Below are 15,505 nucleotides of genomic sequence, written 5' to 3' on the forward strand. Positions count from 1 at the left end.
ATCAATATGTAGAAGTCTACTGAATGTCTATAGACCAGCAATAAAAAATAACAGTGACCTAGTGACATTAGAAACATGAAAGACACAAAGACACAGTTACCAAAATGTCCGCAGGGGCCGCACCAAACAGTATAGAAAGCAGTTAAAGACGAGCCTACGCAAGTGGAGATATGGGATGTTCATGGGTAAGAAAGCTCAGCAGCGGTAAGATGTCGATTCTCCCAAAATCGGTTGATAAATTCAGTGTAAGACCTATCAACCTACAAAACTTTAAATTGTCATTAAATGAAAGTTTTAAATAAAAATTAAATAATGTTTTACTTCAAATAGTTAATTTTAAATAAAAATTAAAATTTTACACGGAAATTGCAAAGGACCTAGAATAACCAAAACAATCCTGGAAAAGGGAGAAAGTTGCAAGAATCATAGCACCTGATTTCGAGATTTACCACTGTTTAAAAAATTTTTGAGTAAATGTAAAATTCTGTTTGCTTTATTCAGTGAATCATGAATTGGGCAACCTCCCTTCTGGTGTGTAGAAGGGGGCTGCAAAGTCGTGCTCACACGGGAGTATTTATAGGCAGAAGAGGTGGGGGCCAGGGAGGAACAGGGTACGGCACCTTTCCTTGGGGGCTGGCAGGGGTCTACCAGGCATCTACCTCGCCCCTGCTGACCGGGAGATCCCAGAGTGACCACAGGTCACAGGCACAAGTGAGTCCGTGTGGGGCTTCTTGTGTGTCTCTCTTAACGGTGGTCCCCTTTGGGTCAGACTCACGGCTTAATGAGAGGTGTGGTCAGAAGCCAAGGCATTCGCAACACCCCCACAATGACTGTGAGGTTCCTGCCACCTCTGTCCACCCCGGGAGTGTGACAGTCCCAGGTCGTGGCATGTCTTGGGGAGGTCGTTGGCTTGGTGATCCGTGGCCGACCGTAGGGTTGTTGCTGTGACTATTACGAGCAGGATAATTCTAAGAAGCTGGTGGAGGGGTCATCAAGGCTCCCACGATCTCCCCGTGCAGGGAGTGCCTGCGTCGCTGGGGACAGTGGGAGGCACACCCCAAGGGGGAAACATGTTCTCCAACAGTTTCTTTGTCACTGTGAGGGCAGGGGTCTTGCAGCAGGGGAAGTCTTTGACCCATCCAGAAAACAGAGTCGGGTAGCAAGGACGCGTCAATTACCCATGACACGTGGTGGTGGACAAGGTTCACGCACAGGTGCTCAGAGCACCTGCACACGGGGTCCGAGTTCCGTGACTCTCAACTGACTCACAGTTTCTCTGCAGCAGACTCCCCTCCCGTGAGTTCCTTCTGCTTTCCCCACCCGAGCCCCATCTCACACGGCAGCGCTGCTCATCCCCCGCGTCCTGGGGCTCTCCTCGCTGGGCGGAGATCGTAACACGGGGGATGAGCAGCACTGCCCTGGGAGATGGGGCTCGGGTGGGGAAAGCAAAAGGATCTCATAGGAGGTGAGTCTGCTGCAGAGAAACATTGAGTCAGTTGAGAGTCACAAAACTTGGGACCCCGTGTGCAGTTTGCAAATAAGCCTCATTTCCTAGGGTTACATCTGCCAAAGCTTCTCCTCATTTGGCAGCCCCGGCGGGAGCCGTTGGACGTCTTGTTGGGAGCTGAGTGCAGCAGGTGGCTGCCCCCGTCCTACAGAGGCACGATTTCCCAGGGATGCAGGGGTGTTTCACGCTCAGGGGGGCACTTGGGACAAATAAAAAGGGGCCTCAGGGAGCCTTGGGGGCATAACTGCCCAGGCATCTTGCCGACTGTTCCAAGTCAGTGCCAATAGGTATCGGGCTGCTGGGGTCCAGGGACACTGGAAGAGACTGAACAAAGTCCACCATCTTTTTTGAAGGGGGGAAGGGCAAAGGGAGAGAGAAACTTAAGCAGGGTCCACGCCCAGCATAGAGCCTGACGCAGGGCTCGGTCTCACGACCCTGAGATCACGACCTGAACCAAAATCAAGAATCTGACGCTCAACTGACTGAGACACCCGGGCACACCCAATGTCCGCCATTTTGAATAGCGAAGCCCCGTGAGTCTGGTGGAACCAGGAGCAGAAGGGAGTCTGGGTTCGGAACAACCGGGAAAGAGAGAACAATGATCTTGTTAGTGCGTCTCAGTCCTGGACAAACCAACATCCTGCCCATTAGGTTTCTGGACCAGCAAGATGGCCTGTTCCAGGGCTGGTGCAGGGAACGATCAGCCCTCGGGGCCATCAGGTCTTTCTCCTGTTGGCATGAGGCCTTGCTGGGCTCAGTGGGTGTTGAGGCAATTGGGGAAGAAACATAGTTACATCTATGTGAATCCTTATTGGCTCTTTCTCCCAGTGTCAGTACTAGAGACGGCCCACAGATTTTCAGGCCCCTCAGTAATTAATTAAGTGATTTTTGTTTAAATTCCTCCTCTTCTATGTCAAGGGCAGATTGTAAAAAATATAAAATATTCAGATTGGTCAGGAAATTCTAAGGCAAGTTCTCCAATGAAGGCAAAACATATCAGCCTTTTGAATTTAGAAAGGAGGTCTCTACCAAACAGGGTGATGGAGACCGTCACACAACAACAACAACAAAAAACACGTTTTCCAGGGACAGGCCTCTGGCTGAGACAGAAACTCCCTGTGAACTCAATCAGATGCGTTCACTACGGAGAACTTCCAGGCTCCGAGGGATCTGCTGTCCTGGGAGAGCCCGTCACTCTGGGATCCACCAGAATTCGGCAAGGCTTCCCACTAATTTAATTTTAGTTTAAGGGGGTTGCTGAGTTCCGAGAACCCCATGAGCCCCGTCAGCCTGGGAGGCCCACATGGGGCCCGGGGAAACTCGACGTGGTGTGGGCAGTTCCCGTGGGGCCTTGGGTACAGCTCTCCTCCAGCGCTCCAGCGGATTACAGTGGAGACGCCAGTCCCGGGAGGCCTGCTGCTGCTCTGCTCCCTGACCTTGGGGCTGCTGCTGCTGTCAGGTCAACAGCGTGGGGACTTCTGTTTGCAGCCTTGTACCCATGTCCTTCCAAAGTGCTCAGCTGCTGTCCTGAGTTCAGTCCGACCAGTGGCCTCCCATCCTATTTTACGTTTTTATCGATCCTCTAATGTTGGGAGATGCTCCGTGTACAAACAGAGCAGCTAGAACACGTCGGGTGCCCTTGGTTATCGTCTGGACCCCGAAACTCCGAACAAAGGGACATTCCAGGGGGACCTTAAAAAGTCGGCCACAGACCTGTCTGTCGTCAGCCGTTTGAGTGACAGCAATCGGTGAGGCCCAGGAGAGCTCTAGGAATGACCTGGGAAAGGTTGCTGCTTTTTGTGGCCCCTGAGGGCATCATCTTGAAGTTTGGGGATCCGGAATGTCATCCTCAGCTTCCACATTGGGGCTCCCTGCCCCCACCAGCAGGTGCACTGCTGACAAAGCTCTGGTACCCCGGGGTAAGAAATCTAAATTCTTCAGAGAAATTTTGGGGACCCTTCCTGGGTTTAGGAAATTCTTCTAATGATTGTGCTTCATTTGGCCTTTGACCAAGAAATAAGAGATACTCAGGAAGATCCCTGAGCCTCCAGCGGCTTTATTTTTGGAGGTGACCGTGTCATGGCCTCTGCAGAGTCCAGAGACTGTCCTGAGGTCTCAGGTCAAGGAGGAAGGAGCGAGCAAAGGAGTCCTGCCAGGCCCAGTGTCTTGTTTCAGGCACCTCTTTTGTCTCTCCCTTCTTATTAGGCTTCTGCAATGAACCACTGAAGCTCTTCTGGGATTGTGAAGACTTTAGAAGCTTCTGCATTGCAATTAAACTAGGCATCCTGCTCTGTTTGTTTAGTCTAGGAAACCTTGCTCTCAAGTCCACTTCTGAAGTAAATGATCCTGTCTCATTGGAATCTTCTCTGTAATGGCCATTGTAATTTTAGGCTGTTTTTAGTAAGATTTTGCCATTTTTGCAGATATTCATAGCTCCGGGACCATAGTTCTTGGACATGAAAGAAGCAGAGGCGGTAGAAGGTGGTGCACTTGACCCTTTGGGCTTAAGAACCTCATTCTTTTTGTTCTTTTTCTTCTTCCTTGTTTAACTAAGCCTTTGGGGTTTCTCAGAGCCAAAGTCATGCTAATACCTAAGAGGGATACGCTGCGAGGTTGGGGATCGTGCCTGTTTTGCAGTGTGCCTCACTGTATTGAAATGTCCCTGAGTTTGGCAGGTTAGTGTCCATCTAACCCATTCTGTGACCGACTGACCCTAACACGGGAGTCTGAATTAGGTCGCAAGCGCTCGAATAGTTTTTAAGTACACGACGGTGCCCACCAGTTCTTGCGACTTTGTGGTTCAAGAGGCCAGTTAGTAGGAGCCTTTGTCTATAAAACAAGACGTGCACTCACAGCAGCAGTGACCAGGGCCACCAGCAATCCCGGCCTGAAAGCGGGGACCGGGGAAGGACCGAACCCCAAAACCGAGATCGGAAGACCGGGCTGGGCTTCCAACCGAAAGGGAACTGCTCAAGTAGGGTGCCAGGGAGACGGACGAGCTCAGCGCAGAGAGGGCGGGGCTCGGAGCCCACGGCCCTCCAAAGGCCTTACCCCAAACAGCCTCGAACCGGAGACAGCCCATGCCAAGTAGAGCAGTGCCCCAGCCAAAGACAGGAAGTCCGTCTGTAAATCTCCACCTGAAGAAGCTGGAGAACGCGAAGCAAGTGGAGGAAGCCACGGGGAAAGGGGGAAGGTAGAAATCGCAGCAGGGAAAAGCGCTCGTGTGATCCTTGCAGCACCGCAGCCACGGGCTGAGAACACCAGACTCACAGCAGTGCCTCCTGCAAGGCTCCAAGTGTGCAACGCTCTAGAAAGGGGGAGACAAGTCCACGGTGACGCCAGTCAGTTCTGTAGTGATGGGATCGACTGGGAAGGGAGTCAGAGCGCTTTGTGGGGTCATAGAATACACTCCAGTTCCTGGGGGGTGAGAGGTTGTGTGGGTCTGTCCGCGTGTCAAAGTGCGGCGCACCCCACAGTAGGGACCCATGCCTTCCACTCTGAGCTAAACACACCTCCATAAAGACAGTCAAAACCCAGACACACAGATGCCAACAGACCATGAAACGACGGTCAAGATCCCTCGTGGGCAGGGAAATGCAAACCCGAGCCACAATGCGATACCACCTCACACCTGTCGGAATGCTGACTTCTACCAGAAAGACAGGAAATACCAAGTGTGCCGGCGAGGATGTGCTGAAAAGGGAACAAAGGGAACGCTCGTGCGCGCTTGGTGGGAATGCAGACTCCTGCAGCCGCCATGGACAGCAGGACGCAGGTCCTCAAAAAAGTAAAAACAGAATTGCCGTATGATCCAGGTGTCCTACTACTGGGTCTCTATCCAAAGGAAACAAAAACACTAATTTGAAAAGATACATGCACCTCTATGTTCATTTTTTTATTTTATTTTTTCAGTGTTCCAGAATTCATTGTTTATGCACCACACCCAGTGTTCCATGCAATCCATGCCCTCCTTACTGCCCACCACCAGGTGCACCTGACCCCCACCCCCTTCCCCTCCAAAACCCTCAGTTTGTTTCTCAGAGTCCATTGTCCCTCATGGTTCATCTCCCCCTCTGATTTCCCCCAACTCCCTTCTCCTCTCCATCTCCCCATGTCCTCCATGTTATTCCTTATGCTCCACAAGTAAGTGAAACCATATGATAATTGACTCTCTCTGCTTGACTTATTTCACTCAGCATAATCTCTTCCAGTCCCGTCCATGTTGATACAAAAGTTGGGTGTTCATCCTTTCTGATGGAGGCATAATACTCCATGGTATATATAGACCACATCTTCCTTATTCATGCGTCCGTTGAAGGGCACCTCGGCTCTTTCCACAGTTTGTTGACTGTGGCTATTGGTGCTATGAACATTGGAGTGCAGATGGCCCTTCTTTTCACTACTTCTGTATCTTTGGGGTAAATACCCAGTAGTGCAATGGCAGGGTCATAGAGAAGCTCTATCTTTAATTTCTTGAGGAATCTCCACACTGTTTTCCAAAGTGGCTGCACCAACTTGCATTCCCACCAACAGTGTAAGAGGGTTCCCCTTTCTCCACATCCTCTTCAACACGTGTTTCCTGTCCTGTTAATCTTTGCCATTCTCACTGGTGTCAGGTGTTGACTGCAGCATTATCTACAATAGCCAAGACACGGAAGCAGCCCAAGTGTCCATCGACTGATGAACAGATAAAGAAGGCGTTGAAACCTTGCGCAGCCATAGGAAGGAATGAGATCTTGCCACCTAGGACAACGTGGGAGGACATAGTGGGTATTATGTTGAGTGGAATAAGTCGGTCAGAGAAGGACAAATACCATATGATTTCACTCATATGTGGAACTGAAGAAACAAAACAGATGAACAAAGAAACCAACAAAAAGCCAGACTCCTGAATACAGAGCTCTGGGGGCTGCCAGAGGGAAGGGGTGGGAGGATGGTGAAACAGGTGAATGGGGTTAAGAGGTACAAACTTCCGGTTATAAGTCACGGGGGTGGAAAGTGCAGCATGGGGAACAGGGCCAATAATCAGTCATGATGTGGCATGTGTAATTTTCTGAGTTTTTGAACCTGAACCTCGGATGAGCCGCTATGGCACTGGCCCGTGCAACACTGAACCAAAGTTGACACCAGTTGAGAACTGGGGCTTCCAGGCAGCGCGGGTCCCATGGGTTCAGCAGACACTGGTCCTGGGGTCTGTGGCCTGGAGTAGCCATCAGGCCCCGCTGCACCCCAGCGTCCTGCAGGCACAGGCAAACCTGAGGCAGACAACTCCTCCAGCCTGGGCTGCAAGCTCCCGCCCCGGCCCCAGGGAGCATCGCCAGAGGACGCCGCAGGGCCCGCCTGCAGGAGGCGCTCTAGGCGGGCTTGCGTCCGGCAACCGCGAGGCTGCGGGATGAAGACCCTCGTGTTCCAACCCGGGCACCTGTTAGTGCTCCTTAGGATGAATTCCTGGAAACGGAATTGCCTGGGGAAAGGCGCACACATTTCAAACTGTAGCAGATGCAGCCAAATTCACGGTGGCCCATCCCCTTCCCACCGAAGGACACTTCCTGCTGACCTCCGGCCGTCCTGTTTTTGGCCAGTCTTAGCTGAAACGATACATTGTCTTCACTTCCGTTCCTTACACACGAGCCAGGCTCCGCGTGTGGTGTCTCTGTCACGCATGTGCGCGCTCGCCGTGCCTACGATCGTCCCCGTCCCTTACTGCTTTGTGAAGCTCTTCACCCCTGATACCAACCCTGGACAATGGGTTGCAGGAAAACAAAAAAACAAGCAAACAAAAACAACTTACTGCCTCTTTCAGCTTAGTTATGGTGGGTTTGCTGAACAAACTTCTTCAAATATCTATCTTCACATTCATCGATCATTTCTTTTAGATTTGGGGGTTTGGGTCAAACTTAGGAGGAATATCTTCACCCCCAAAGACCTGGGGATCCAAATCTTGGACTTGTCAAACTGTGGAAATGGGAACACTGAAATAGAGAAGCCCCGTGGTCCTCATATGTTAGGGCGAAACTTCTAGGACTTACGTTTAGAAGACACACGTCATCAGTTTATTTGATCTCTCATTCATCCTTCCAAACAATATTAATCAAACACCGACTACATGGCAGGCACCGTGCCGGGTGCCAGGGAGACAGCCCGGAACGCAGGTGACAGACCCTGGTCTCCCGGCACTCTCACTCTGGTTGGGCCCCCTTCAGCTGACACTGAGCTTCTGTGATGTCTGAGCCTCTGCCCAGTGCCGGGGACACGGACAGACTGCTGGTTTCCAGCCTCTCCTTGAACACCTCCAGGGAGGGGATCTCAGGGAATGAGTTCCTTGTTCCTGGGGGCTATCAGGCAAATCAGAGGGCTGGCCCTGGAGACTCAGGGGAACGAAGCCAAAAGAATGATGGACTCAGGGCTCTGAGTCAGGGTGGGACGGGGTGGGATGGGGAAGGTGGAGGCCTCAGCTCCAGCCCGCAGGGTGGAGGGAGCGAGCGCTCCAGCCCTGCCCACCCCCCTCTGCTCACAGATGGCTGTCAAGTCGGTCCAGTTCCTGAACACAGATGCGTGGTACAAGGCACTGCTGTTGGCACTCACCAAGCCCGACCGGACATGCCAGGAGCAGCCCCCAGAGAAGGTGGACCACACCCTAACTCCTCATAAGCAGCCCCCATGCCTACCGCGCATGCCCAGGGGCTCTGGCCATAGGAGGCACATCTAAAGCAAGGTCCAGGGCCCTAGAAAGACACTGGGACCCAAAGAAATCAGCGGGTCAGGGGCCTGAGCATCAGGACTTAGAACTGCTCCCCTGAAACTCCACCACCAGGCAGGGGTTTGATGGTCCCAGAGCAGGGTCCTGAGGGCGGCAACAGGAGCTCAGGGAGGCTAGGGGAGCCTGGTCGGGGGAGGAGGCAGGCTGTCGGGACGGGCGGAAGTGGCTTAGGCCCAGGACAAGAAGCTGAACCTCCCCCAGGCTTTTCTCTTCATCTACTATGGGCTGATCCTTCAAGCTGAGGACAACAGCACCACCGTCAGGGCACACTTGAGAAGCCTCCTGGACACATCCCACCAGTGGCCCAAGCAGAGGGAGGTGAGGCCCCAGCACCCCCAGCCCAGCCCAGCTCAGGGCTGCCTGATCGTGACCTCAGCCTTAGCCTGATCCCTGGTCATACCCTGATCCCTGCTCAGGTCATACGAAGAAACCTGATCCTTTTCACACGCTGATCCCTGATCCTGGTCACACTCTGAGCCCTGAACCTGGTCACATACTGAGCCCTCATCCCGGTCACACTCTGAGCCCTGACCCTGGTCACACTACAAGCCCTGAAACTGGGCACACTCTGAACCCTGAACCCTGATCCCAGTCACAAAATGAACCCTGATCCTGGTCATTCTCTGAACCCTGACCCTGGTCACACTCTTGAGCCCATCACAGCTTGTGTCCTCTCCTTTGTCACTCATCTACTTTCTGGACCCTTTTTTCTTCCTCTGGCCCACGTCTGTTCAGAGATAGTGGGGGCAGAGGAAGGTAACAAGCCTCACCCGTCCCCGCTGCCTCCCACAGCCCCCACCAGCCCCCATAAATGATGCCCCCACAGGGTTGGTCTCAGAGTTGCATATCCTAAGTAGCATGGGGATGGGAGGGAGATGCCCTGTGACCTTGGACAAACCCCCCCCCCTTTCTGGGTGCCAATTTCCACATTCCCAAGTGAGAGTCCAGGCTGGTTCTGTGACCCGCATCAGTGATCCTGCTCCCCTGCCCCTGTAGGGTATGGCGCTCACCATAGGACTGGCTGCCGTGCGCCACCTGGACCACGTCTGGGCTGTCCTGGAGCAGTTTGGCCAGAGCACGCCCATTAAATGGAGCCTCCAGAGCTCCTGCCTGAAGGTTCTGACTCTTGGGTGGCTGGGGGCCTTGGCAGGGGGCCGGAGCATCAGGACTCCCGCCTTCCATGAGGGTCCGGGGCTCCCAGAGGGTCTCCGGGGACAGTTAGGGGCACAGGCTTTGCAGCAAGCATCCTGGCCTCCAGTCTGCCTGCACTATGCCCCTTTCTCCTCTTGAATGACAGCCACCCCCCAGCTGTTGGGGTGAAAATGGGCCTGGCATTGAACGGGTACTCCAGTGACGGCTCTTGCAGGGGCTGTGATGGCTGCTGTGTTCATGAATGGGACTTGGGCCACGGGCCCTGCCTGAAACATGAGACAAGGGCTTGGGCCCCTGCCAGTGGATGGCACGTCCACCCTGTCCTCACTGCTCCCCAGATAACTCCTGCAGGCGGCAGCAGTGCCTGGGACGGCACAAGGGTGCTCACTAGGACTAATGGGGAAGAATCACCGCTAGCAACAAACACCCCAGCAAGGGCTGGCTGCCTCCTCAGGGTCCCACAGCTGGCAGGTGGCAGAGCAGGGACTGGGACCCACATCTCAAACCAGAGGGGGCCTGGTCACTGATGGGCAGTGGAGCCATGTGACCCTCGGCTGGTATCTGATGGGTGTCTTGGATGCCCCCCCACCCCAGGCAGGGAGGGTGAGGGATGGACTCTGGCACGTTCTGGGGAACCCCCAGGCCCATCCTAACCACTACCCCCGAGAGACAACTTCATCTCTTCTATTTTCCTATTGAGCTAAACTGAGTCTCACCAACACTCAGAACACCATCCTGCAGTACCGAGCTAGGGGCCAGAGTACTTCCTGTCACCGTTCCCCCGGGGACGGGCAGGAGGGCTCTGACCCTCCATATCTGCCCCTGCTGTGGTCAGAACTCAGAGGACCTGCAGTGGAAGTGGGCCAGCAGCACCATGCTCCTCGCTTACGGTCAGATGGCAGTCAGGGCCAAGGCGCACATCCTCCCGTGGGTGGACAACATCTTGTCGCGGATGGTCTTCTATTTCCACTATAGCTCCTGGGTATGGCTCCCCAGGGCCACCCCTCTGGAGCATGGCCTCGTCACAGCCCAGGTCCCACTAGAACCTGGGTCAGATATTCTAGGACTTCCCAGGGCCTTAGAGCCCTCCTCCCCACTTCTGCCCCACCCTGGAGTCAGGAAGAGCCAGGCCTGGCCTCCTCGTTGCCCCACCTCCTCACCCCATCATCCCACCCAAAGCCACTGGAGGCTTCCATGATGACCCCAGCCTTCATTCTCTGTGGTTTTCACTCTGGGCCATCGGAAGGCCAGGGGACTCCCACCCCACCCCCAGGACAACATTGCCCTTACTCAATACTCTGCATCTGGGGCTTCTATCCCAGGGGACCGCGAGGGCCAGGAAGCCCTGTGAGGCCATCACCTACCCCAGATCTTTGGTGCTGAGGAGCCACACATTGAGGGAGGCCAGACGTTGGGCTCCTCACAGCACTGCCTGATACTGAAATGTTGTCAACATATTCACAATTTAAACAAAACCACACAGGCTCCCCCCACCAAAGCCCCACATATGTGGCCTCAGCCGAGGCCTCTGCTGTAGCCCCTCAGCAATGCCCTGTAGCCACATGTGACTCCCTCTCCTGCCCTTCCTGTGCCCCCCTGCACCCCCTGCTCCACGGCCTGACCCCATGCCAGGACGAGACCCTGAAGCAGAGCTTCCTCACCGCTGTCCTCATGCTGGTGGGGGCCATCAGCCGCAACGAGGGAGCCCACAGCTACGAGTTCTCCCAGATCTCTGAGCTCCTCGAGTGTCTGATGGTGAGTCAAGGTCCTGGGGCAGAGGAAGGGCCTCACGGGACCAGCAGCATCCACTAGAGGCAGGCATTGCCAAGGGGTAGGGAAGTTGGATTTCTGGGGTGTGGCGAAGCCCCTCAGAGGCTCCGGCAGCTGGGAGTGCGTCCATGCACCCCCCTTGCCTTGGTTCAGCAGTGACCCTGAACTGGCCAGGAATGTCTCCCTCACAGCTGATGTAGCTGAGGCCCAAAAAACCTACACTATCCGTTCTGCTAATACCACCCTAGCTCAGACTACTGCTCGCTAGACATTTGGGGCTCATAGGATCACAGGGTAGTGGAGGAAGCATGCAAGTGATGGGCGAGTTGAAGCGTGATAATAACCATTTCCTGAGCTCCTGCTGACTCAGACACCACGCTCTGCACACCTTGCCACACCCGTGTGCCTGCAACCACACTGTTATTTGTGAACCAACGAAAGCTGGAGCAGTTTGCAGACCTGCAGAAAGCCAGGTCCAGACATGACCTGTGCCATTCCAAACACTGGGATCCAGTTCTTTCAGTGCAGCCGGGTCACAGAGGCCCCCATGGGTGGGGGAGAAGCTGGAGCACAGCCCTGTGGGTCATGGGAGTACCAGGCACCAAGATCTTCAGGCAGGATGAGACTGGGTGTCAGGAGTGGGATAGGCCCTGGCCTGAGTGACTTGGGCCCACCTGGGGATCTGCAGGTGCTGATGGAGAAGGAACCCCAGGACACGCTGTGCACCTCAACTCGCCAGCAGGCCTTTCACATCGTCGCCAGCCTCTGGTAGGCTCGCCGGCCCCACACAGGGCCTTACCCCAGGGCAGGCCTGTAACAGGCCCTCAGTAAACAGCAGCCACTATTATCAACCCCCACCCCAAAGAATGAAAATTTGCCATCATTTGCTAAAACAGAGCTGCTGTAGTTCCCAATGGTGTAACCAGGGCTGGGGTGAGACCGGTCAGTCCAGGAAAGGGGAGCTCGGGGTGCAGGGCTTGCAAAGTGACTCCTCCTAACCAGCCACACAAGTCCCTTACAAACCCTCGGGAAACTCCCCCGTCCAGGAGGCCATACAGGCCAGGGAGGCTGACGTGTACCCTTGAGTCTCTGGTCAAGAGCAGAACAGCATGAGGGGCTGCGGCTCAGGGGTCACTGACTCTGTCTGTCCCAGCCAGTGCTCCCTCTGCTGTCCCCAGCCCCCACACTCCTCTCTCACTGCCCTCTACCTCCAAACAGTAAGCTGAGGCCACCCCTGGACTTGGAGAGGAAGTCACGGATTCTGTCCGTCTGCCTACACAGTGTATTGGCCCTGCCCTTGCTGGACGTCCTGGAGAAACACACCTGTCTCTTTCTAGAGCCGCCCAACATACAGGTGCGAGGCTGGGACAGGGTGCCCTTCAGTGAGAGGGGCCCCAGCTCTGCCCCCAGCTGCTCGTGGCTTGGGACAGGGTGTGGGCTAGACAGGCAAGGCCTCTGACCCCCTGCACACAGAGCTAGGAGACCCTGGGCATGTTTCTTAACTGCTCTGAGCCTCTATTTGCCCACCTGTGACATGGGGCGATTGTTGTGGAGATGCTGGGGTGTGAAACTCGGGATGAAAGCAGACACTGGTGTCCCGTGTCTGTGCAGAGGATGCTCTGTGAATGGGAGTGTAGGTGGCCTCTGTCCCTGCCAGCCCTGGAAGCAGCCCTGGGCTTAGTCACATCTATGAAGCTGCTTAAACCAGTCACACCCCACCCAGGCCCCAGCTGGCCCACCCTTTGCTGGGCCAGATCCCAACCACCTCCGGGGATCTGTTAAGCAAAGCCTCTGCTGCAGGGGCAGGCACCCATCTCCCCGGGGCACCACCAGCCCCTGATGCCTAAGTGTTTACTGTAAAGGGCAGGGAACTGGTGTTAGCTGAGCACCTGCTAGGTGCCAGCTCCCATGGACATGATGTTCCCCTTCCCAGCAGCACTCGCCCCGTGGGTGAGGAAACCAGCTCAGAGAAATGAAGGTGTCTGATGGGAGAGGCAGAGTCAAATTCCACCCCAGGCCCTGGGCCCTGATCGTCCCACCACAGCCCTAGGGTGGGTCCAGACTGGAATGGAACAGACAAGCCCTTCGGGTGGGGGGTGTGAGTGCAAAGGGTCCCCTGGGCCCAGGGCAATACCACAGAAGCAGCCCCCTGGAAGGCTGGCACCGGCCCGCACCCCACCCTGCAGAACTCCAGACCACCACCACCACCAGATGACAGCATCATGGCTGGCTCACCCAGGCAGCTTAGGCTGGTGCCAGACACCAGGCGGGGCTCCTGTTTATTCCCATTCCGTGTGCCCCACCACCCTGGCAGGTGGGGCTGGCTTCACGCCCAGTTCTCGGGTGACGGAGGTAGGCACAGAGAGCTGGAACGAGTTCCCCAGGGCAACCAGGGAGTTGATGGCCAGTGCCCAGGGCTCTGCTCTGACGTGCTGTCCCAAGGGGGAGGGTTGGGTACTTCCTGTGGCCGCCACCTTCCCCGAGCATGCGCGAGGAGCCAAGCAGCAGAGATTGGGGCCCTCACGTGAGACCCAGGACTTGGGACCATCTGTATCATTTGCCACAACCAATGCAAAAGGAAACTGGGCCCTTGTTTAAAGCTGATGAGGAATCTCAAGACGGAACCCCAAAGCGCTAAATCAACTAAATCCTCCCGGGCTCCAGGTCTCCGGCAGGCTGCCTGCCCGAGAAGCCAGCCTCACTGGGAAGGAACTGACCTTGGCCACTGAGCAACTTGTGACCTTGGGCAGGTCTGACCCAGACTGCCACTGCCCCGTCTCCTCAGCTTCCAAACGGGGACTGGGACAGGGCCCTTCCTGGGCCTGGTGTAAACACACACAGTGTGCATCCTGGCCTTGGGAATGGGCAGGAACAGGCACCACTCTCGCTGAGAGACCAGCGCACTCTGGCCCTGCGACGGGCCTCGGCACTCTGTCGCTGCTGGGGCTTGGCGGCTGCTGACGTGCTCCATGTCCCCTCACAGACCCTCTACAACAAGACCGCAGAGGCCCTGGACCAGATGCTACAGAGTTTCATCATACAGAACCCCACGACCAACGAGCTGCACTTCCTGCTGTCGGTGAGGGCCGGCAGCCGCACGGCCGGGTTGGGGAGGCCCAGGCCGGGCGGAGGATGGACAAAGGCAGATGTCCCAAAGGAGGCAGGGCCTGAACCTGGGGTGGGGAGTGGCCCTGGGATGTGGAGGCTTCAGACCTGGCCATCTTCGGGGATCGCCGTGTCTTAGGACAACTGGAGGGTGTTAACAGCTGGTGTGATGGTGGTAAGTGGGCCTTGAATGCCACATGTCAAGGGAACGGATGAGGACATAGGCCTTGACCTTGACTGGGACCTGCCCACCCTCCCAGAGAACTCATTCTGCAGCCATGTCTCCAGCTGTGAGGGGGGACTCACAACCCGACACTCCCACTCTCTCACTGACCTCCAGGGCTCTCACCTTGATAGGAAGGAGACCAGTCAACAGGCAGGGACAGTCCAGGGACAGGGGAGGAACCAGAGAGGGGACTCTGGCTCTGTGGGAGGGTCGGAGGTCAGGCCCAGTGGAGGCACCTGAATGAGAACCAAGGAGGTCCCTGGATAGAGAAAGGAAGGGAAGGGCCCAGCAGGCAGATGGTGTGGCAGGAGCAGAGGTGAGACACACGGTGAGTGCAGGAACCAGAATGGAGAGAGCTCCGCATGGCTGGAGCATGGGGAGGGTGCTAAGTTGGGGAGGGGGGCAGGTGGGTTAGGGTCAGGTTAGGTCAGCAGGACCAGACCTGGTCCGGCCTGGGAGCCTCGTGGGCGTGAGGGGAGCCGCTGAAGCAGGTGCACAGAGGGAAGTCGAGGTGTGAGCCTGGCTGGGGGGAGACATCTGCATTTGAACGCACTCGTTCCCACCGGGAATGTTGGTGACCACCCACAGCGGTGCTGGGAGCGGCTGTGTCTGCCACCGTGGAAGGCACAGATGCGGTCATAGGACACCGCTGGGTTCCAGAATCTCCAAATACCGTTTTAGAATCATTAACTGAAATCATCTATAGCTTTAACAAAGAGGCTCAAATGGGGCCTGAAACTGTTCAGTGTAACTGCTCCAGTACGCGTTTGTATTCCTCTGTCATTCTGCACGTTCAGGTTGTGCAGAGAAAAGCATTGTTTTGAAAAGGGCTGCGTGTTGCCAAACGGGTTGAAACCAGGAGCCTCGAGGGGCTCTGAGCAGGGAATGCCTCCTCCTCTCTAGCGGGGCTGCGGGGAGCACCGGATCGGCTGTGCCATGGCACGGGGGCGGGGGGGGGGGGGGGGGGGGGGGGGGGGGGGGGGGG

General features: G+C 55.7%; 1 protein-coding gene across 1 annotated transcript in view; it reads left to right on the forward strand.

Annotated features, from left to right (window-relative positions):
- Nucleotides 1–15,505, forward strand: part of LOC116877012 (maestro heat-like repeat family member 5) — a 65,996-nt gene that overhangs the window by 20,907 nt on the left and 29,584 nt on the right. The window contains exons 7-14 of the mRNA XM_032873461.1: nt 8,025–8,132; nt 8,469–8,585; nt 9,264–9,383; nt 10,255–10,401; nt 11,052–11,174; nt 11,878–11,957; nt 12,408–12,543; nt 14,173–14,268. Of these exons, the coding sequence (XP_032729352.1) occupies nt 8,025–8,132; nt 8,469–8,585; nt 9,264–9,383; nt 10,255–10,401; nt 11,052–11,174; nt 11,878–11,957; nt 12,408–12,543; nt 14,173–14,268 (927 nt within the window). The remainder of the gene's footprint in view (nt 1–8,024; nt 8,133–8,468; nt 8,586–9,263; nt 9,384–10,254; nt 10,402–11,051; nt 11,175–11,877; nt 11,958–12,407; nt 12,544–14,172; nt 14,269–15,505) is intronic.

Source organism: Lontra canadensis, unplaced genomic scaffold, assembly GCF_010015895.1.
Source record: "Lontra canadensis isolate GAN:19392208 unplaced genomic scaffold, GSC_riverotter_1.0 scaffold49, whole genome shotgun sequence".
NCBI classification, from domain to species: domain Eukaryota; kingdom Metazoa; phylum Chordata; class Mammalia; order Carnivora; family Mustelidae; genus Lontra; species Lontra canadensis.